Raw genomic sequence first — 23,783 nt, 5'->3', positions numbered from 1 at the left:
TATATGTTACTTGAAAGATTTTACATAATTGAAAGGGCTTTTGTCTGAAGTCTAGTCTTATATTGTTCATTGGTTATGTTTGAGTCCACAAGCAAGTTATATGCATCTACAAAAATGTGTTTAGATGGCTTAAGATAGAAGGTAGTCAAATAATTATCTTTATGTGATTATATTTATAAAACATGTTGAACCGGTCCGCTTAACTTAGTTTCTAGATGAAGCGGCTTAAGATTCAACTCACTATGTTCCTAATATGAAAAAGAACATGAAAATTACCGACACGTTTACATATATAGAAAAAAAATGATTACGGGTTAACCTACTTTGATAAACCATCTATGTTTTTTTTAAACTATATATATCTGATAAGACGCAACTAGGATTCAAATTAGCTTGAGTTGTAAGTTAAAAATACATTACATGACGTCTGAAATTGTCTAATAAGTGAAATTGTCTAATAAGAAGTAAAAGTTACATTATTATAACTTTTCAATTCAATATTTATGACTTCTGTATTTTCTATTTCTTAAATACAATTAGGAGCAGTGCTCTAGCGGTACCCCAATAACTTTTCTTTTATGAAATGTGACGGGTTCAAGTCTCGTTCATGAAAATATGTCGTGCAGTGGCGGAGGCACAACATGGCCACCGGGTCCGTCCAAACCCGGTCTTTTTTCGGTTTTTTGTATAGCTATAATATCGAATTAACGAGTGAATCTATTCTATTTCGGCGAGCAAATCAGTAGAAAAAGTGAAAGAAATAGAAAAAACATATTTGATATGATTTGGGCTTTAAGCCCAACATAATACTTCTAAGTTTTTACATGTTCTTTAATTATACAATAATGATTTCTAAAAAGTTAACTGTAAGTCTGTAACCCAAGATTAAAAACTTTTGGTTAATGGAATGAGCGATGAAATGGAATGACCGAGGGAATGGAATGGATCATTATCATTCCAGTTACATATTTGGTTAGAATTTGGGGATAACATGAATTATTAGTTTTTATTTTTTGGTAAGCTAGAAAAAGTCAAACTAAAATAATATGGTTGTGAGTGGCGATGGGATGGTGGTGGTGGGCGGCGAGCAGTAATGGTGGTAGTGGGTGGTGGGCGGCGGGAGCAATTGTTGGTGGTGGTAGGTGGTGGTGATAGTGGGTGGCGGTGGTGGAGGTGATATAGTGTGAAAGAGGGATAGAATGGAAAAAAAACAAGGGGAGTGGATTGAATGAATTTTGGGTGTTTCAAAAGAAATGAAATGAACATGGTAGTGGGTGATTCCATTCCATTGAGCAACCAAACACATTTTTTTCATTCCATCATAATGGTCCACTCCATTCCGCCTTTCATTCATGTATACCAAACACTACTTTAGTCCACTAGATTTGAGTAATATAAATTATATTTAGTAGGGCCCTTCGAATCCATAAGTCAATCCAAATTTAACATATGTTTTTGTCCTTCGACTTAAATGTTTAAATTCCGCCATTGAGTCCATCCATCTTTCCGTAATTATGATTTTTCAAATAATCAAATCTAGATGAGTTCAAAAGGCAAAGTTAGTGTTTGTTTGTTATATCGAAAATTAGTTTCTTTTAAAGTTAGTGATTGAAAATGTTAAGAATCATTTTCAATCCAAGAAAATGTGTAGGATACAATTATTGAACGCTGACAATGCACTTTTGTTATAATAGTGATATTGTATTCTATTTATCTGAGGCAATGGTTATTTACACACCCTCTTAACACACATATTATCTCTACATACACCCTATAAAGGGTGTATGAATAACACATCCCTTATCTAACTCGACCTGCACCAACCCGAAAACTTTGATACCAAAAAAATCCAAATACTAAAAATTCTTACCCATAGAAAAAACCTTCTTACTCTACCACTAATATCGTGCATGAACCACCAGAGGTTTTATCCCCTGAGATTGATGACGGCCCGGTTCACCATTTGTGACCACAAGCGTATATGACCTTTCTCCAATGAATATACCCAGTTGGTAGTGCTTTATTCATCTTTCTTAAAATTCAAAACATATACTTGGTCGTTGAAAAATCAAAATAAAATACGTGTCTTTCTTAAACATTATTATCTATTTATAGGTGTGTTGACGAGAATCTCTCAGTTTAGTAAGAATCCAAACACAAAATAATATTATTCTTGAAGGATTCACATTACTTATTACAGTGAAGCTGCTGCTGCTGACTGTCTCTATCTCATCTTTTATCTTGAAATGGGGCGAAATTCTCATATGGGTAATCTCAAATTTGTGATCCTATCACCTTTAATCTCTCTATTACTTCATTAATTTTGGTTTTATTATTGTTTTATGTCAATCACTTATCTTTAAGTCAAACCCTAGCAGTTGATCACTGAAACCACCATCAGTTCTTGTAATTTGTATTTGTATTTGTTAAACTTACAGGTTACATATATTAATTATTATGAAATTGGATTCCCAGATATGGGTTTCATTCATTGGATATTAAAGTTTAAATCTTTGATCAAAACATTAAAGTCTTGTAAAATGTTTTGACTTTTTAGTTGACCTGAATCTGCCTGTGAATAGTGAATGCACATATTTAATAAAGTTCCATTTTCAGGTGAGTATCAAGAAGTTGATACCGAATCAAACACGTATAGTTTGCTAGAACCGAAGCAAGATGATGAAGATGACATGTATACAAAAGATGGGACTGTAGATTACCTTAACAATCCGGCTAATAAGAGAAAAACCGGGACGTGGAAGGCGTGTGGCTTCATCTTAGGTGACTACTATATTTGTTATTCAAGGACATACTTGAATGTGGAATCATATTCATTTGTAGTGTTTTATTTATAGGCAATGAATGTTGTGAAAGACTGGCTTATTATGGAATGAGCTCCAATTTAGTAAGGTACTTTAAGTACCATTTGAATGAACATAGCGCAACGGCTTCAAGAAATCTTTCAACTTGGAGTGGTACTTGCTATCTTACACCATTAATCGGAGCGTTTGTGGCTGATACTTATCTTGGTCGATACTGGACAATCACCATCTTTTCAATTATCTATGCAATTGTGAGTATGATATGAATGGGTTGATATGGTTATGGTTTTTTTCTGAAGGGTCAAATGTGTAAAATCTAAAACTTTAGCTTAAAAGGAAACGGATCAAATGGGTCAGAAATTGTTCTCAGTTTTTCGGATTATTTGATGATATTAATACTGTAATACAAATATCATAATCGTATTTGTCATACTTGTTATTTATTACAAACATAAAAAGTCTAAGACAAAAAAGTTTTTATGGTTAATCCAACTTGACCCATTCAAAAGTTTGCGTGTTTTGACATGTTACCTAGGGGTGTAAACATGAGCCAAGCTGCTTGTGAGCTACTCGAGATCAGTTTGCTAAAATCTTGAATCGAACCGAGCTTAAATAAGCTCCAACCAGAAATCAAGCCAAAAAATAAGTTTGTTTAGTAAAGAAGCCCGATTTTCACTTATCGAGCTAGTAGGCTCTCCTGCTTAAACGAGCGAAATATTTATGTAGTTTTATTTAATGTATTAAACACATATTTGTGTAATATTTATTATATATAAAATTACGCTAAAAATAACTAAATAACATATATCATGTTATAGGTATAAAATTTATTATAATGTATATAAACAAAGTAATAAAATAAATAATTAACGAGTTGAGCCCAAGCTGAGCTTAATCTTGAAAAACTAATCATGAGCCGAGCTTGAACTTTAGAACTAGAGCTCGAAACAAGCCGAACTCGAGCTTGGGCTCTTGAAGTTAAACGAGCCAAGCTCGAGCTTAGACCATCTCAAGTTCGACTTTGCTCGTTAACATTCCTAAATATTTACCCAACCCGCTTATCTTGCCACCAGTCAAAGTAACTAGGTTATACTATATTTTGTGATAACAGGGCATGGGGATGTTAACATTATCAGCATCGGTCCCGGGACTAAAACCAACATGTTATGAAAAAGATATTTGCACTGCAACCGGAGCTCAAATCGCGCTATGCTTCACATCTCTTTACCTCGTGGCACTAGGAACCGGGGGAATTAAACCCTGTGTCTCATCTTATGGTGCGGATCAGTTTGATGATCATGATGAGGTTGAGGAAAAACAGAAGAGTTCTTTCTTTAATTGGTTTTACTTCGTCATAAACATCGGGGCACTTGTGGCTCATTCGGTCTTAGTTTGGATCCAAGACAATGTCGGGTGGGGTTGGGGGTTCTCGATTCCTACTATTGCTATGGGGATTGCTATCGTGTCATTCTTTTCGGGTACTAAATTGTACCGGAACCAGATGCCTGGTGGCAGCCCACTCACTCGCCTTTGCCAGGTGGCGGTTGCTTCTTTCAAAAAGAGAAAGATAGAGGTGCCATCTGATAGTTCACTCTTGTATGAGACTTCAGATGACAGCCTTTCGATTTCTGGAACCCGCAAGATCAATCACACCTTAGATTTTGTGTAAGTCATCGGTTTTAAAATCTTTTAATCAATGTTTTATGTAGGGCTGTTATTGGTCGTCTTCGTGGTTGGTTGGTAGAGCACAACACAAACCCAAAAGTCGTGTCACACACTTGAACCCGAACACGAGACGTATATTTGTAGGTTGACATGTACACAACCTTTAAACCCGAAAAAAAAGTTATTTAAACTTTTGTTACATATCAATACTTTAAATTCTGAAATTACATATTATTTATTTTTATTAAGTAAATATGTATAAACTATGCCATATGCACATATTATCTTAAAAAGTTGAAATTTTGACATAAAAAGTACTCTTAATTTATTATATAAAACACTTCTTTTTAAAATAAATAAATAAATAAATAAACGGGTTAAATGGGTAAGCTAAAGAACCCATGAGGTTGATACGAACACGACACGTTTAGCTAAACGTGTTCGCGGGTTCGACCTGAAATGACCTGAGCCCATTTAAACCAAACCCAAACCTGTTAGATTCGTGTCATGTCAAAAGTCCACATTCCTAGTTTCAGAGTTTATACTAGAGGTGGCAAAATGAGCGGGTTGGGTAGCAGTTTAAAACATGTTAAGGTTAAAACGGGTAAAAACTTGTTGCTTTTCAGTTTTTTCGATAAGGCAGCCGTGGTCACACCCTTGGATCAAAAAAACGGGTCGATAGACCCGTGGAAGCTTTGCTCAGTGAGTCACGTCGAGGAACTAAAAGCCGTGCTACGATTGCTTCCTGTTTGGGCCACAGGTATCATCTTCGCCACCGTCTACTCACAAATGAGCAACCTATTTGTCCTCCAAGGGTCCACTCTTGACCCCCGTGTGGGCACGACCGGTTTCGAGATTCCACCAGCTTCACTCGGGATCTTCGACACCATCAGCGTGATATTCTGGGTCCCGGTCTATGATCGTGCCATAGTTTACGTGGCCAGGAAACTCACAGGTCAACAAAACGGGTTGACACAACTCCAACGTATCGGGACCGGCCTCTTCATTTCCATATTCAGCATGGTCTGTGCTGGGATTCTTGAAGTCGTTAGGCTCGAGATTGTCTCAAGAAACGATTATTATGAACTCGAACGCATCCCAATGTCTATTTTTTGGCAGGTGCCCCAGTATTTTCTTATCGGGTGTGCCGAGGTTTTTACATTTATCGGGCAGTTAGAATTCTTTTATGAAGAAGCTCCTGATTCGATGAGGAGTTTGTGTTCGGCGCTCCAACTAACTATAACTGCCCTCGGGAGCTATGTAAGTGCTTTTCTCGTCACGGTTGTAACAGTCATCAGCACTAGGGATGGTAGCCCGGGGTGGATAACGGATAATCTTAACTACGGGCACCTAGATTATTTCTTTTGGCTTTTGTCGGGTCTAAGTGTCGTGAATTTGGTGGTTTTTATCTTGTTGGCACGAAGGCATACGTATAAAAAGCCTGTTTCGGCCGTTCGTTGATGTGTGCTGTACCCATTCCTACTGGGTCATTGGTTTGTATATATAGTGTGTTTGGTACTTTTGATGTATATTGTGATGTCCATATAAATATTTGTGCATATGACAATGTTCATAGATATATTTGTAATGCATTGGTGTAAGTTTGAGAATGATGAAAGAAAGATCTGCATTGCATTCTTATAACTTACTTAAATTTCTTGATAATTTTGTTCTGTATAGTTTTTTGGTTCCTTTGTTTTTTTGGTTCTTATATAGGCTGTAGGTGTTTTTTAGTTATATATGAGCCTAATTATCAATAGTAACTGTCAATTTATAAACCTAGATAAAATTCTTCAATAGCTTAAATGTCAAACTTTTAGGCAATAAAAGTGTTAAAAGGTTCTTCTATTGTCATAGCAAACCTTAGGCCATGTGTAGTGGGCTAGAGTTTGGGCGATAATTGGGCGAGAAAGGGCGCGAACATCGCCCCCTGGGCGAAATTGGGGCGATTTGGGCGGGGGCGTGGGTATTTTGTCGCCGGAAGAAGATTGTTTTTATTATTATTATATTACTAGTGTGTGTTATATATATACATATATATATATATTATTATATTTGTAGCCTGTGTGTGTGTATATATATGTATATGTATATGTATATATGTTGTGTGTGTATGTGTATGTGTATGTATATGTATATGTATATGTATATGTATATGTATATGTATATGTATATGTATATGTATATGTATATATATGTGTGTGTATATATATGTATATGCAAAATGAATCCTAGAAACAACCCGAACCAACCGAACCACCCATTCCCTCCTTTCGGTCAACACCATGGTTCGCAAAACCAACCGAACGTGAACTTACAATGGACCCCGATAAACCTAAACCAACCGAGCTAACTGTTTCAATTTCCCGACCCGAACCTAAACATGTACGCCAAGTCGCCAACCGAGCTATATGTTTTTTTTTTATATTTTTAGTTATGTATTTTTTTTAGTTATGTATTTTTTTGTATTTCTTTTTAATTTTAATGCATTTTATTTAATTATTTATATAAATTGGTTTTTATTTGATTAGTTTAATTATAAAAAGAAAATAATAAAAAAAGATACTGTGTGCCCAACTTGTAGCCCCTACACCATTACACCCCAAAAACAAATTTGCCCATTTTGCTGACTGGTGATGACCGTCGTTCGAGTCATGCAAAAACCTAAATAACCTAAGTAGATAGGGTAAATAAGGTATCGTATCCACCAGGAGTATGTGGTCAATGTAATCGTGTAATAGATTTATAATATTATGAAGTAGCAGATTTTAGTGCTGATCACACAAGCAATTAGTTTTAGTTTAGAATTAAGCAACGAACAAGTGAACAAGTTTCAATCAATTAATAAAAGCAAATCACACCCGGGACTTCAAGTAAGTAACTTACAGTAATCTCATGCAACCTGACAGATTAATCATTAACGGTTAACTACAGACTGATCAACTAGACAAAACCTTAGACATCAATAATCGCTTTACATACGGCACTGGTTATCAAACAGTCCCTGCCAGTGTGACTCAGTTAAGGGCAATCATATGTTTTATCGTATTCAACCTAATCAAGCAGTCCTATGATCAATTATTATGGCAACTGGTAACTAATCGTTCATATCAACATAAACCTAAACCGATTGAACACACAGAAATACTAAACATCAATAATCATAGATTAACCATAAACAATTATACATAAACGTTCTTAGTTACATGAAAAAACTGAAAATAATACAAACTTTACATCCCGGGTATGATTCAGAGAAGTTAGCCGAGCATCGACATCATGGAATCTTCAATTATAATGATATGGAACATGTATGTGATCTCGGTATGAATCGGAATGGTGGAATCGCCCTCTTGTAGCTCTGTAAACTGCCATCCAGAAGTCTCTTTATCCAACCCTAACTTTATCCTTATATAGGTTTTAAAATAGCGATTCCCGTAGTTTTACTTTCGTCCAGCATATGATACTCTAGCTTCAACAAATGGTACTCTGGCTCAACAAATGGTACTCTAACTTTAGAGTATGATACTCTAATTTAGCAAACCATACTTTAAAACTTCCTGATGTGCGTTGCTTCTCTACATAGCATAAGATACTCTGATTTCAACAAATGATATGCTAAAACAACTTTTACCCAAATCCTCCACTTTTGATCATACACTATCACACATCATCCCGGGTCTTCATCTCGTGCTCGCACAGGTCCAAATTAGGTACTTTAACGTCTATGACCTGAAATACAATAAACACGTAAGAAGTATCGAAGTTCTCACAATAAACAGTTAAAACTAATAAATAAACGAACTTAATTATATACAAATTAACCAACCATCACATCCCCACACTTATCTTTTGCTTGCCCTCAAGCAAAACTCTAAAGCAAACATCGACCTCCATCATAGGTATGTAGATTATCGCTATTAATACTAGTAAGGTTTAAGGTCATACCCAGTTTCCCAGACTGACACTTTCCAGATTGACATCCCACAAATAAGGTTAAATGATATTATAAAAACAATAGAGCCGCCCAGACGAGTGTACTTTGTTTCCGGTTAAGGCATACATGTTCATACCCCTCACACTATCAACACTCCTCTCGGTTTAATATCTGGACTAGCAAAAGATGTGCCAGTATATGTCTCTGCTCTCAAATACCAAATATGAGTTACAACTTAATAAGCTTGCAGGCCAGTCTTATCTCCACCAATTACCCATCGGTTGCATAAAGACTCGGACTAAGGTTTTACTGAGGCTTAGGCTGGGTGCGGAATAGGCATATTTAGTGACTAAGGTGAATGAAACCCAGTTTACAAATACACAAACAACTAATCAAAAATAAACAGATTGATAATTACATAACTGAATAAGAACTGACTTTCTTTTTGACTTTTTGCTGATTTTTTTTTTTTACTTTTTTTTTTCAAACTGATAGACAATACACTGAAGCAAATAATTATACAACTCTGACAAACACATATTTACAACTCAACCGAGACATACGTACATTGTGTACTATGCTCAACAACTGACTATATACAACTCGATAACGAACTGGATTTCATCACACAGGGTTAAAATATAATGAAGGCCAAGGCTGAAATGGTGTGTAATGTCTGGTTTAGCAAATAAACAGGAATGAGGTCCAAATGGGCTCCTAGGGGGTCGGATAAGGAAATTTATTTAGTGGAGGAAAAGTGTATGTAAAGGTTTTCTAAAGTCCTAATCTCCATACAGGTGGCGGTATTAAGATCTTGATAAGCATGTGACAAGCAAGTTCTAACTCTGTAAAACATACTGGTTTCCCTCAATCAATGGTGTAAGACATGTTTTATATCTATTATATAATATGTGTATTAAGTATAGGGTCCATCTCACAATATGTCTGGAATAATCGGCTACCGATATGAAACATGTATACCCGTCCCCTTGACTCGTTATCCCCGCCTACACGACCCCATTTTCAACTTCTCTTTTTGAAAACATCTGTGAGTAAGACTATCGAGAAGCTGAAAAACCAACCATGACCAGAAACCTATAACTTGGCATTAATGGCAATAATTAACAGTTAACAACTTTGGTTTCTGAACACTCTTCGAGGTACTATCGAGCTAAAAATTTTTCAAATTTCCCCCATCCCCACACTTGAGGTTTACATTGTCCTCAATGTAAGAACACTTAACATTGTCCTCAAAGTTTAAAATGATAAAACAATTAATGAATATTTGAGGGACGGGGTTGAAATTGACTTTTTGACTATTAAGCAATTTTAAAATTTCGGGGCTCATGTGTGGCGGTTCTACTAACAATTATACAATCACACTTTTAACGTCTAAAGCAATAAAAACAAAAATAAATTATAAAACTGAAATCACCTGATATCAACGTGACCGGAGAAGGACCAGTCGGCTAGTGAACTCTCATAACACTCGTATACTCTCGTCTCATCCAATTACCAAATTGACAATCAAACCTGCAAAATCTCAAGACGTGTAGAAGCAAGCTTCTCACAAGTGTAAGACATAGGTCTTTTAAGAGTTATGAAAATGAATATTTGTTAAATTTATTAAAACAATTACCGAGCCAAATTAATTCGTTTCATAATAAATTGTATTAAATTAGTTAAAAACGTTTAAAAACCTAACTCACTTTCTTAGGAATCACGATTGCATTTAGCGTATGCAACAAGCCTTGTAAACCCCCCGGTAGCCCGGGAGGACGAGTGGGGTCTCGTGAGGGTTTATAGTGAACTACACCCACAAAGTTCGATTACAACAAAATATACACGTACCTGGATTAACCACAGCAAAATGAACATGAAAGCACTCCGGGTCGCTTAACTGAAACCTTATTTTTTCGTGGTGCGGTATCCCCACACTTAGCTTTTGCTATGATGGTACGCTTGAAATACAATTAGTAATATAAAAAAATGCAAACTAAAAATATACAAAATGTACAATTACCACCCTTTTAAAACTTGTATGCCATTCAAGGTGGGCGTCTGGCCCGCTCCCGTGCAACCTTATCATTATAAGCACACTTTTCTTCAAGCATTTGTTGCCAGCCTTCCGATAGGCCAGGATCTGGCCCAAACATCCTCAATCTCCACTCTCGATCAATTTGGTTGGGTGGATGTCTCACTTTCTTCTTCCTTGGTCGGCTACCTTTCCTTTCCACATTCTCACTCTGTTGTTTCTCAAATCCTTCTTATATATCCTGTCAATCACAAAACATTCCTCTTTTGTGTGATCCTTATCCAAGGATACACACTTGTCAACAAGAGGGTTAATAGAATTTTCAAACAATAATAACCGTTTATCACGGTCTCCACACTTAATTCCCAAAACTCCCTTAGCACAATCAATTACCGCATGTGTTGTGGCAAGGAATGGCCTACCCAATATGACTTGCGGTTGTGTATTATTCACACGTTTAGCATAGTCAAGTACAAGAAAGTCAACTGGGTAGAAAAATTCATCCACCTGAACCATTACATTAGTCACCATGCCCCGGGGAAGTGTATGAGTTTGGTCCGCCAACACCACGGTGGTGTTTACCCTTTCTAACGGGCCAAATTCAAACTGATCATATAAACTACCAGGCATGATACTAACACATGCTCCAAGATCTAGAAGTGCCCGATCAGTTTTAAATTTCTCAATTTGAATTGATAAAAGCGGCACTCCCGGGTCTTGGAGTTTACTTGAGGTGGTATTATTCTCCACCCCTTCATCCCTTGTGATGGTCAATTTTTCATTAAAACATTTATCACAAAAACTATTTTCACAAAAAGATGTTTCATTTTCTTTTAATTTTGAGCTATTTTGGAAAATCGTTTCATTTTGACCAACACAATCACTCTCATCACTAGCATCTTCCACCACCCCTCCTTAACAAACTGTGGTGGTGAATCAACTTCAACAACAGAAATTTCAAAATGAGGTAAAAGACTTACAGCGTTGATGTGCACATTGTTTCCCTTCTTGGAGCTTGAGCAGTAATGGTTCGGGTTGACTGTGGTATCGCTCGGGAGTTGGCTCGTGTTCTTCTGTAACTTTGCCACATATGAAGCGAGCTGACCGATCTGCTTCATCATTGCCTCTGACGACTTATCCCGTAACTCGAGCTGTTGCTTCTTCTCGGTTTTATGATCAGTCATGACTTTCAACAACGCATCCAACTTTGAGTGCACCGACTCATCAGAATTTCCCGAGAACCCTTTCTATTGATACTGATTACCCGAAGAATTTCCGCCCCAGTTACCGTCTCTGTTATACCCCTGATTCTGATTACTCGAACCCTGCTGATAACCGCTCTGGCGGTAATTACCCTGCGATCTGTTCTGGCTCGATCCCTGAAAGTTCGGGTTCAACTGAGAAGACGCGTTCCCGTAACGAAAGTTCGGGTGATTCCTCAGGCCCGGGTGATATGTGTTCGAATTGAACCCTTGGCCTTTGGAATTCCCGTAAGTATAATTAACTTTCTCGGTGTCATCCTCAACATCATCATAGTACTCGGGACAATTTTCTGCCTTATGCCCGAGTTCACCACAATCTTCACAAACCGGGAATTTAACACCAACTTTCCTGACTTCTTTCTTCTTACCCTTTCTATATCCAGCCAGTTCACGTTCTAACTCAGCAATTCTTTCGGATTCACTCGTGACTGACTTAATTGACCTGGAAGAATTACCACGTCTTCTTCTTTCAGTTGTTGCTTCTGCCTTGGAATCTTCGCACATAAATTCTAAAAAATCCCAATCATCTTCCTCAGGCTGATTCAGCAACAGACCATTACACGAGGCCTTAAGATGCTTTCGGTCCTCGTATGTCAACCCATCAACAAAGCACTTTACCAGTTCCCACAGTTCGATCTGGTGATGTGGGCATTTCCTGATCATGTCTTTATACCTGGTAAAGGCTTCGTGAAATAACTCACCAGGTAACTGTGAAAAGTAACGAATGTCGGAACGGGCTTCGGTAGTCTTCGACTGTGAATAAAACTCGTTTATAAAAACTTGTTGCATCTCGGCCCAATTTCTGATACTATGCATCGGTAGTGAATTAAACTAGAGTTTTGCTTTATCTTTTAGAGAAAACTGGAATAATCGCAACCGAACTTCATCTTGATCAAATGTACCATCACCAATAGACCCACAAATAGCCGAAAAATCGGTCAAGTGCGAATACGGGTCTTCCGAAGCCAATCCGTGGAAATGAGGAACGATGTTAATGTAAGATGGTCGGAACTTGAAAGTTTGCTGTCCCTGCACTCGTTCCTGTGGGACCAACGGAGATGCTCCGTCCGAGATAGCTGCACTGAACCGACTGTTAACACCGTGAACCGGAGCCGTATAATTCCTCCTAAACCCCCCGGGGTCTCCCAAACCGCCCCGGTTAACCGGAATACCAAGAACTCTTTCGGGCCGTTCCGACCGATTCACCCTGTCTCGACCCCTTCCGTTTCTGTTAACTGGTTCAGCCCGTCTTCGATTAACCGGCTCTTCTACCTCTTCATCCCGATTAACATAACCCACATCTTCCTGCTCAAAACCTTCATTTTCTGGCTCAAATGCCAGATTATTTCTAACCCATCTGTCTACCGCATTATCGATCTCCAAACCTTCGTTTCCATTATTATTTTCCCCTTCGTCTTCCTCTTCTGTCGGAATACTCGGTTGAACATCATCGATATTTATCCGAACTCGGCGGTTGAGGTTATTATTTGGAGCGGATGGTCCGGCTCGGTCAAAGTTGAGGTTTAGGTTTCGTCTTGGGTTTTGGTTTCGGGTTCTGGAAACACGAGCTGAGTGATTTTGGTCATCTTGATTATTGAATTCTGGTCGGTCAGGTATGTTTTCGGGGTGAAAAGCGTTATTTTGAGGAAGTGGGTCTTGATTTTGGTTGTTTTTTTGGTTTTGGTTTTGGTTCTGGTTTTGGTCTTTCATTTCTGAGTTTCTGTTTTGTACTCAGTTCTGCCGAGCTAACCTCTCGATTTTGGGCTCGTAAATTAACGGAGAATGTCGGCCCGAATAGCGTGTGTGCATAAACCTGTAATCTGCACAACTAACACAACCCGCGTAAAATACAGATAAATAAAATTGAAATTATAAACTAAAATTTAAAACTAAAATAAACACAAAAATCAATTAATACGAAAGACACTAAGCGCACTAACTCCCCGGCAACGGCGCCATTTTGATAACCGTCGTTCGAGTCATGCAAAAACCTAAATAACCTAAGTAGATAGGGTAAATAAGGTATCGTATCCACCAGGAGTATGTGGTCAATGTAATCGTGTAACAGATTTATAATATTATGAAGTAGCAGATTTTAGTGCTGATCACACAAGCAATTAGTTTTAGTTTTGAATTAAGCAACGAACAAGTGAACAAGTTTCAATCAATTAATAAAAGCAAATCACACCCGGGACTTCAAGTAAGTAACTTACAGTAATCTCATGCAACCTAACAGATTAATCATTAACGGTTAACTACAGACTGATCAACTAGACAAAACCTTAGACATCAATAATCGCTTTACACACGGCACTGGTTATCAAATAGTCCCTGCCAGTGTGACTCAGTTAAGGGCAATCATATGTTTTATCGTATTCAACCTAATCAAGCAGTCCTATGATCAATTATTATGGCAACTGGTAACTAATCGTTCAGATCAACATAAACCTAAACCGATTGAACACACAGAAATACTAAACATCAATAATCATAGATTAACCATAAACAATTATACATAAACGTTCTTAGTTACATGAGAAAACTGAAAATAATACAAACTTTACATCCCGGGTATGATTCGGAGAAGTTAGCCGAGCATCGACATCATGAAATCTTCAATTATAATGATATGGAACATGTATGTGATCTCGGTAAGAATCGGAATGGTGGAATCGCCCTCTTGTAGCTCTGTAAACTGCCAGCCAGAAGTCTCTTTATCCAACCCTAAATTTATCCTTATATAGGTTTTAAAATAGCGACTCCCGTAGTTTTACTTTCGTCCAGCATATGATACTTTAGCTTCAACAAATGGTACTCTGGCTCAACAAATGGTACTCTAACTTTAGAGTATGATACTCTAATTTAGCAAACCATACTTTAAAACTTCCTGATGTGCGTTGCTTCTCTACATAGCATAAGATACTCTGATTTCAACAAATGATATGCTAAAACAACTTTTACCCAAATCCTCCACTTTTGATCATACACTATCACACATCATCCCGGGTCTTCATCTCGTGCTCGCACAGGTCCAAATTAGGTACTTTAACGTCTATGACCTGAAATACAATAAACACGTAAGAAGTATCGAAGTTCTCACAATAAACAGTTAAAACTAATAAATAAACGGACTTAATTATATACAAATTAACCCACCATCAACTGGGCGCCACGTGTCACAATTCGCCCCAAATTGTAGCCCCTCCATTACACATAGCCTTATATATTGATATATATTTTGGTTATTAAGACATTTAAATTTGATCCGACTTTCAATTTTGTTTTAACTGTTGCAAGCCTGGTTGAAAAACAGGACCGTGAAAACCCCCTAAAGGTCCAAACAAAATCAGATTAATTATTTGAATGTTAGATATCACCAAAAAAAATTTTATTTGGGTTATCAACCATAGTGTGTTCTTTCATTTATTAACTTTTAACAATTTAAAAAAATATATCAATAAAATAGAGGTCGGTGTTAATCAGTTTTGTCCTCAAAACCTAACCAAAAACCAAAAGATTGGTTTTTGGGATTTTCAGTTTTCAAAAACAGTTCAATTTTGGTTTCAATCGTTAATTATGTTCGTTTCAGTTTTTGAAGTTTTGCCAATAATGGTTGAAATATTTTAGACGAAAATGACCCAAAATAATGAATTTCGGGCATGATTGCATGAAAGTGTGAAACTTTGGACCTAATTTTTTATTAATAATGAGATTGAGGTTGAAACTTTGGTTCGGTTTTTATGAGTTTGATTATGTTTGCTTAAACGGGTTCAGTTTGTTTTTTCAAGAATGAGTAATGCAAACCTAATACCATACTAGAAACTCGGTTTTTTGAGAAAACCATTTGGCACGGACTATCAAAATCCATACAAAAAACTTCTGTTTTGCCTCAATCATTATTATAAGGTTTTCCTTTTAATTCATTTGACCTATCCTTCAATAGTTAATAATAGTGTAACTTTTATTACACGCTAATGGGATGTTCTTTGGGTTGAAATTTCAAGTTGATTGGGTTTAAGATTTTTAAATTCTAACCCAAACCCGACCCAAATTTGTCATGGTTTTTTCGGGTTTGGGCTTTATTAGGTGAGTATTTGATCGAGAAAATTAAAAATTTAAGAAAAATTAGAATTCTAAATACTAAAACAACATAATTATCTTCGGAAAACATAACTAACCAATTAAACCAACATAATCAAAAAGTCGTTTTACATTGTATTGTTAGAAAGACCGTTACTTATTATAAGTCAAGTATAATTTTAAGTATTGTGTGGAGTTTTACTTATGTGTGTGATATGAAATTTACAAGGCAAGAGCATAACTACATAGAGTGAGTGACTAAGACACTTTTTAGGAGTAACGTGGCAAAGTTTATATGCCAAACTGGGTCGTGTCGGACTTATCAAACCGACCAAGAACCATCTGCAAAACTAGCATTAAATATAATAAATGAGATCAATGTCGAGGGTGTTGTTTGACTTAAAGAAAAGCTAAATTAACAATTTTATACAAATTATTATATTTAAGGGAAATTGAACAAGTCATACTATTCATTATTACTAACAAATCGAACAAAATTTCGTTTTTCCCAAATTATTAACTTCCCCTTTTTTAAGTTTCATATTTCTCTCTGTATTTTTATTAAATACATAACGTAATATCACGAACTTTCACACTATACATATACATAAAATAAAGTATATTATCGATACTTATAAAATTTATAGACCATCTCCAATGTTGGTGACGCGATTTGAAAGAGAGAGAGGTAAGAACATAGACGGGTGAGTCTGATACGGCGAGGAGAGAGAAGCCTCGAAATCTGTTTACAAAACCCGTTAAAAAAAGAAATGTGAGAGGGGAGGAGAAAGGAAGGAATGAAGGAAGTCTGTCTGCGGTATCCATGGATTTAATATTATTATTTCACAAGATTTTTTAAATGCTACTAGAGTTTATGATAATTAGTTAAGATCTGAATTTGTAAAATAGGTTAGAAAGGTGACAAGGTTGAAACAAAATGACCTCAATTCATGTAGATTCTGTAATGTAATTACGTTATATAAAGTTCAAACTGTTTACTATTATCGTTGGTTGAGACTAGTGTTTGGTATTAATTTCATGACTCAACATCTTCCTCCATTCCATTAATGGCTCTAATTTCTCCTTCTCCTCCTCCTCAGACGTTCATCGTGTCTCTGCGTGTGTGTTTCTATTTAATTTCACCTCTTTCTCATTACTCATTCATTTTAAGTCTTAGGTAATTATCTTCTTTATGTCTGCTGCAGATGCACATTCTCTACTCATTTTAATTCTTACTCTTTAATTTGTTTCATGTTTTCATTTTCTGTTTCTCTATCTAATATACATGCTTGCTTTAGGGTTTTATTCACTTCAACTTGTGCATTACTAATTCTTAATATATATGGATTATTGCATTGATTGCATTGCATTGAAATTAATTTAGTTTAAATTTTCTCAACTCATATTTATTGGGATGTCAAGATGAGGGAGGTCTACAGGTTTATGATTTTTTTATGTTTTTTAATTTATTACTATGAGCATGTTAAAGTTTGATATATTAAGCTTTATAAACTCTAAATAATCATCTCAAAGGAACGGAGTTCCGTAACATTTAACCAAAGAAATACGTAGCTGGACATATATATAATTATCTCAATAATCTTCTCCAGACGATGAAACGAGCATGTATGTTTTGCTCGAAACCAAAGGGGAAGATAGTGTCTTGTACACCAAAGATGGAACGGTGGATCACCTCAACAATCCAGCTAACAAGTTGACAACAGGAAGCTGGAAAGCATGCGTCTTCATAATTGGTACTTACATTCTTCAACCTGCATCCTCTCCTCTTCCATCCATGTAACCAAGTTACACTTGAATTATTTATGTTGACAGTCTGAAACAGTTTCTATGATGTAACATTTATTGCAGCAAGTGCAAGTCTTGAAAGATTAGCATTTTTTGGGATGAGTTCCAATCTGTTACTGTATTTTACTGGTGAACTCAACCAGCACAGCGCGACTGCCTCAAGAAATTTATCAAATTGGACCGCTGCATGCTACATTACCCCATTGGTTGGAGCATTTCTTGCTGATGGCTATATTGGCAAATATTGGACTATAGCTACCTCTTCAGTGTTGTACGCCATTGTAAGTCCACTTACCATATTTTGACCATCAAAAATTGATGATTTGGAAGTAATATTTGACAATGTTTTAACTTTAGGGGATGGGACTGTTGACATTATCAGCATCAACATGTTGGCTGATGCCAACTATCTTTTCAACCAACTTTTATGATGCAATAGATGTTAAGACTGTAATGTGCTTCACATCACTTTACTTGGTGGCATTAGCAAGTGGAGGAATCAAGGCTTGTATCTCTGCGTATGGAGCAGATCAATTTGACGACAATGATAAGATGGAGAAAAAGAGCAAGAGTTCGTTTTTTAACTGGTATTATCAGTTGATGAATATTGGCACTCTTCTTGCTCGTTCTTTGATTGTTTGGGTACAAGATTATGTGGGCTGGATTTGGGGCTTTGGTCTTCCTGCCTTAGCCATGGCAATGGGTGTGGTTTGCCTTTCCCTCTGGGGGTAGGAAAATCATGATCGGGATAGCGGGCTATGGAACTTGGGTGTGGACTCTGTATCGACTGAATCGTATTGGGCGAAAATATGCTCATCAAAGTACAGGCGTATTAACAATCGAAATATGGTCGAAAGAAAAATCCGGAAGCATATGATTAATCATCTGCTTCTCACGTTCCGTGAATAGCCGGGACATTGAGGAATATCAGTTCGGTGGAGGAACTTTAGGGCACCCTTGGGGAAATGCACCTGGTGCTGTAGCTAATTGAGTAGCTCTAGAAGAATCATCTGCTGCTGATGGTCTTGTTGTCGCAGACGGTCTTCTGTTGGCAATATTTCATTTTATTTACTTTTTTTGTCACGAGCTAGCCAGCAAGCCAGCAAAGCCCCCGACGCTTAATCGCTTCATTTAGGCACCTACTGGTACAGAGGCCAGATAGAAGGTTGCTTATATGTTCAGGCTCGAAAATCTATCTTTTACCTCTGCTGCGAGCAAACATATTAATGACGAGGAACGCGTTTTTGTTATGCTACTAATACTTGTACTTGCTCTGCTATTCTGCCTTTTTTCTCGGGTACGTGGTTTTACAGGAACCATAAGCCTGCGGGTAGTCCGTTGACCCGTTTGTTTCAAGTGGTTGTTGCTTCAGTTAGAAAGAAAAGAATCAATGTGCCAGCAGATGCATCACTTTTGTATGAGACTGATGGTGCTAAGTCAAATAGTGTAAGAAGGCGCAAACTTAATCATACAAGGAACTTCAGGTAAGTAAGTCAGTAACCGGTCAAAACGGGATATTTTTGTTTTGGGTCATAACTTGTTTGGTTTCAGGTTGGCCCAAACACTTTTTAGTGAATTGTTTTTCTTACAAGATTTAGGGTGCTAGGTGTGACTAAAAAAAGAAAAAAACTGTTTTGTGGTGATTGTCAAGTAGTGGAGTCGGGTTTTTGGCCCAAGCCAGTGCGGGTTGGGTTAAATAAAGTCAAACTGGTTCGGGTTCCAGCCCGGTTTTTGAGAGGGGAAGGATCGGGTTTGGCTAGTTTGAAACCAGGTTTTGACCGGTTTCAAACCGATTACAGGGTCCAAGTAGTATTCTCTCAAACCGGTTTAAAAATCAGGTTAGGTTCGGGTTCGTCTTTCAACCTGGTTTTTTTGTGCATATCTACTGTCAAGTGTCAACCTACTTGACCCAGTAGTTTTAGAGTCAAGTTATTTGTTGTTTATTTGGCCCATTTTTTCTTTTTTATTACACTTTGCTTTTCCAGAAAAAAATGAATGTGCATTTTGACTATTAAAGTCAAACCTGTTGAGATTGTGATTGAAAAGTAAAAAACCCACATGCATTTGATTACAATGATGAGTAGTCAATGGTATTCATTACTACCATAATCTTATCAAGAAATCAATAATCGTGTTAACCTGATCTTAATACTTCATTACAGGTTCCTTGACAAGGCAGCTGTAGAGACGCCAACGGACCACACAAACGGGTCAGTAAACCCATGGAGACTTTGCACAGTCACCCAAATCGAAGAGCTGAAATCCGTGCTACGTTTACTACCAATCTGGGTCACGGGTATAATATTCAGCAGCGTACGTGCCCAAATGGACAACTTATTCGTCTTACAAGGCTCATTCATGGACACTCAAGTTGGCAAAACCAGCTTCAATATCCCACCAGCATCACTAGGTACATTTGGCACCCTTAGTGTCATATTCTGGGTCCCAGTCTACGACCAGATCATTGTCCCACTAGTCCGAAAAATCACGGGTCACCCAAATGGATTAACCCAACTCCAACGAATCGGAACCGGGCATTTCATTTCAATATTTTCAATGTTATGTGCCGGTATCTTGGAAGTTGTTAGGTTGATATTGTCAAAAGGCACAACTGCTACGAGCTCAAGCCTGTGCCTGTTTCAATATTCTGGCAGGTCCCACAGTTTTTAATTATCGGGTGTGCAGAGGTGTTCACGCTCGTGGGTCAGATGGAGTTCTTTTACGAGCAAGTGCCTGACTCGATGAAGAGTTTGGGGTCAGCCCTGCGGCTCATGACTATTGCATTGGGGAACTATACGAGCTCGTTATTGGTTGGTTTTGTTATAAAGATTACTACTGAGGACGGTGGGCCCGGGTGGATACCGGATAATCTGAATTATGGGCAGTTACAGAACTTCTTTTGGCTTTTGGGTGTTTTGAGTTTGGTAAATCTTGTGATTTTCGTGGTTGTTGCAAAGTGGCATACAGGTCGTTTGTGAGGATCTTGACTAGGTAGGATTGTTGGGTGTTTAGTGTAGGAATGTAGTGCAGTTGTTTATAAAGATCTTGATTGATGGAGAAGCATCACTACGAATCGAATCGAACCGAATGGATACTTAAAACGGACTTAATTCTTGTTTGTGTTTGTTTGTTGAGAATGAATTAAGTTTGTATTCAATCATGTTGGTTCGTTGATATTGTAAACTAATATAAATCGTGGTTTGTGGTGGTCCCTTCTTTGGAGATTTTCAATGAAGGTTGGCATCACTTCCGGCTCGTTTTGGAGGTTTGGGTTTATGTCCAGCTTCAGACGTTTCTACTTATGCGTTTGTGGCCTCGAGGGCACAATCTTGGGAATTACAAGACCACATTCTTCGAGGTTGTGGTATTGATGGGTTTGACTCCGATTATGGGAGTGCGATAGATCGGTTGCACATTTCACTTCCCGATTTTGACATTAGCGGTTTCTCTAATAAAGACACCGCCCCCCCCCCCCTAAAGCCCAACATGCTTTATAGTGGAATCATCAAGAGTTTGGAAATGAAGTTTGATTTATCCCCTCGTCAGAAAGCGGTGTTTGAGTGTCTTCGGGCTCCTCCGGCTCAAGATTTCTTAAGTGTTCTCCCTATTGAAGGATTGGGCCAACATATGTCGGCTTTGGAGTACCGGGCCATCCTGAAGTATCGGTTAATGATCCCTTTGTTTCCGGTAGATGAGCCGTGCCCAGTTTGCCGTAAGGTTTGTTTGGATTCTTTTGGCGAGCATGCGGTTCACTGCAAAGAGTTGCCTGGGTTTAAGTACAGGCATGATTTGGTGAGGGATATTCTATGCGATGTTCTTAAACGAGCCGGAATTTCGGCTAAAAAGGAAGCCCCCGTAAACTTTTTTACGGATCCTCAAGAAGGAAGATCTACATTACGACCGGCCGATATACTTGTTTTTGGGTGGGTAGGGGGAAAACACGCTTGTGTCGACCTCACAGGAGTGTCCCCTCTTGTTGGGATTAGGGACACTGGATTTGTAGCAAGCCAGGCAGCATTGAAGGTGGCATCAGGCAAGGTTGCTAAACACGAGAGAGCTTGTTTGGAGAATCAACACGTGTTTATCCCCTTCGCCTTTGACACTTTTGGTTTCTTAGCTCCGGATGCCGTGGACCTTTTGAATAGGGTTCAGAAAGTTGTGTATAGTAACGTATCAGCCCATAAGAATCAAAACTTTGTTGTTAGTCGGATTGGGTTTGCTATCCAAAAGGGGGTTGCGGCGCAGCTTGTTGCCCGCTTACCTGCCACTTCATTGTAAATCGTTTGGATGTTTCTATGAAATATAAAAGGAGCCAATAAGAAAAAAAAATATAAATCAACAAACATATACAAACATCACTTACAAAAATATCTGAAGAAACGTGGATCGGCTCACTGGTAGACGATCAACTTTCCTCGGGTGTAATTATGCTATTTCACCGATGGTTCTCTGGGATCTAGATTCTTCCACCTACAAAATGAACAGCACCGTAAACTTACCCCTCAGAAAGGGACAGAGGGGTCCTCTTTGGGGTAACCCTCCGGTGTGAGAATAAGAGATTGTAGGAGAAAATAATCTGAGGGTAAGGAATTGGAATGTATTGCTTAATAATGTGTAATACTGTGTAATAGGGCATACCTCTCCTTGTGGAGTTGATGTGGTATTTATAGTGCTAGGGTTTCCAATGATTGGGCTCAGACCCAATTAGGGCCTTTTTGGCCTCCTCCTATTGCTTCGCGCCACGTGTCCTTGGGACACCTGGTGCTTTTTCATTGATTATTCCCTGATCCATGTGCAATCACGTGGTAGCACATGGGTTTTGCTGAGTTATCCACCTTTCATTGGCAGCTGTCAACATCAGCATATTCTTATTCCTTAAAAAGATACCTTCTGGAAGGTTGTCTGACGTGCACAATCAAGGTTGTCCTTATCCTGATTTGGATAAGGACGAGGTTGATTATGTGCATGTGTGATATGCGCCTATCCTGAGGATGCGCGAGGTCTTCTCTTTATTCTCACGCGCAGATGTTTCATGCGCAGATGTGATATGCACAAGCATGTGATATGCGCCACGCGCGGATGCGCCACGCGCAGATGTGATATGCGTGAGCGTGTGATATGCGTCACGCGCAGATGTGATATGCGTGAGCATGTGATACGCGTGAGCATATGTGATGCGTGAGCATATGTGATGCCTGAGCATGTGATGCATGAGCATATGTGATATGCGTGAGCATATGTGATATGCGCCATGCGCATAGGTTTTGGCTTTGTGCCCTCATAATATCTTGATTTCAAGCCTCTTGTCTATATCTTGTGGGTTGACCCGCCTCGCTCGGTGTTGAGGCGGGTACATACCTCTTCAAGCCCCCCCAGTCTACGAGTTGGAGCTCGCGGAAGAGGAGGAGGAGGAGGAGGCTGAGGTGCCCCAACTAAAGCGTAAAGCTAAGGGGAAAACTGGCGCAGGGGCCAGTAAGAAACAGAAGAAAGATGTTGCCCCTGTTGCTTAGGATCCTCCTACTCAGGCGAGGGGACTTGAGAAAACCCAGGAGTTTACCTCCAAGTTTTCCTTGTCTTCCCTGCCTCAAAATGTGGGCAGACCTCCTGTCCACACGAGGTATGGTGCCGCCACCTCCTCCCTTCGCGCTGCGGAAAAGGGAAGCGGCGCTGCGCCTGTCGTTTCCTCATCGACATGTATACTTTATACTTTATGGTTTTATGAGCGCGATTCTGATAGAATTACTAATGAATCTTTGCTCACTCAAATGTGTGTAGAGCCGGCGACCTTGGTGGATCAACCTCAGGCGCAACAAGGTGCCGAGGCTGCGCCGGATGTCGCTTCGAAGTCCCCTGTTTTACCCCCAAAAAGGGGAAGAATGGACTTCATGGCGATGTTTAACTCGCGAACGGCGGTGCGCCAAGGTATGTAATGCACTTTTATTTTCTGACTTCTCTTTTTAGATCAAGTCATGAACCATTTCTCTTTGTTGATTTTTTATAGGAGTCATAGCTGGCGCACAAGCTGCTGGTGGCACTGCTGGCGCCGGTGGTTCTGCTCCTGCTCCTGCAAGCGCTGAATCTCCCCTCATCGGGATTACTAAGGAGCAGGAGGCCGTTTTACGCGCCGACCTGGCGGCGTCGAGACCTCCCTCACCTCCTCCTGCGCGCAGCCCTCC

General features: G+C 38.6%; 1 protein-coding gene and 1 pseudogene across 1 annotated transcript; both read left to right on the top strand.

Annotated features, from left to right (window-relative positions):
* Positions 1-2,109: 2,109 nt before the first annotated feature.
* Positions 2,110-6,075, top strand: LOC143554048 (protein NRT1/ PTR FAMILY 8.2-like). Its single transcript, XM_077043908.1, has 5 exons — positions 2,110-2,268; positions 2,617-2,781; positions 2,856-3,073; positions 3,934-4,487; positions 5,114-6,075. The coding sequence occupies exons 1-5, from the start codon at positions 2,247-2,249 to the stop codon at positions 5,946-5,948; spliced, it is 1,794 nt and encodes a 597-aa protein (XP_076900023.1). The 5' UTR covers positions 2,110-2,246; the 3' UTR covers positions 5,949-6,075.
* Positions 6,076-17,425: 11,350 nt separating this feature from the next.
* LOC143554045 (protein NRT1/ PTR FAMILY 8.1-like) lies at positions 17,426-20,585 on the top strand (annotated as a pseudogene).
* Positions 20,586-23,783: the final 3,198 nt, after the last annotated feature.

Source organism: Bidens hawaiensis, unplaced genomic scaffold (genome assembly GCF_021521415.1).
Source record: "Bidens hawaiensis isolate Kalapana, Puna unplaced genomic scaffold, B.hawaiensis_p1.1 tig00017485_1, whole genome shotgun sequence".
In the NCBI taxonomy this organism is placed as follows: Eukaryota; Viridiplantae; Streptophyta; class Magnoliopsida; order Asterales; family Asteraceae; genus Bidens; species Bidens hawaiensis.
Note: the sequence above shows the minus strand (reverse complement) of the source record. Positions and strands in the feature narration are given on the sequence as shown.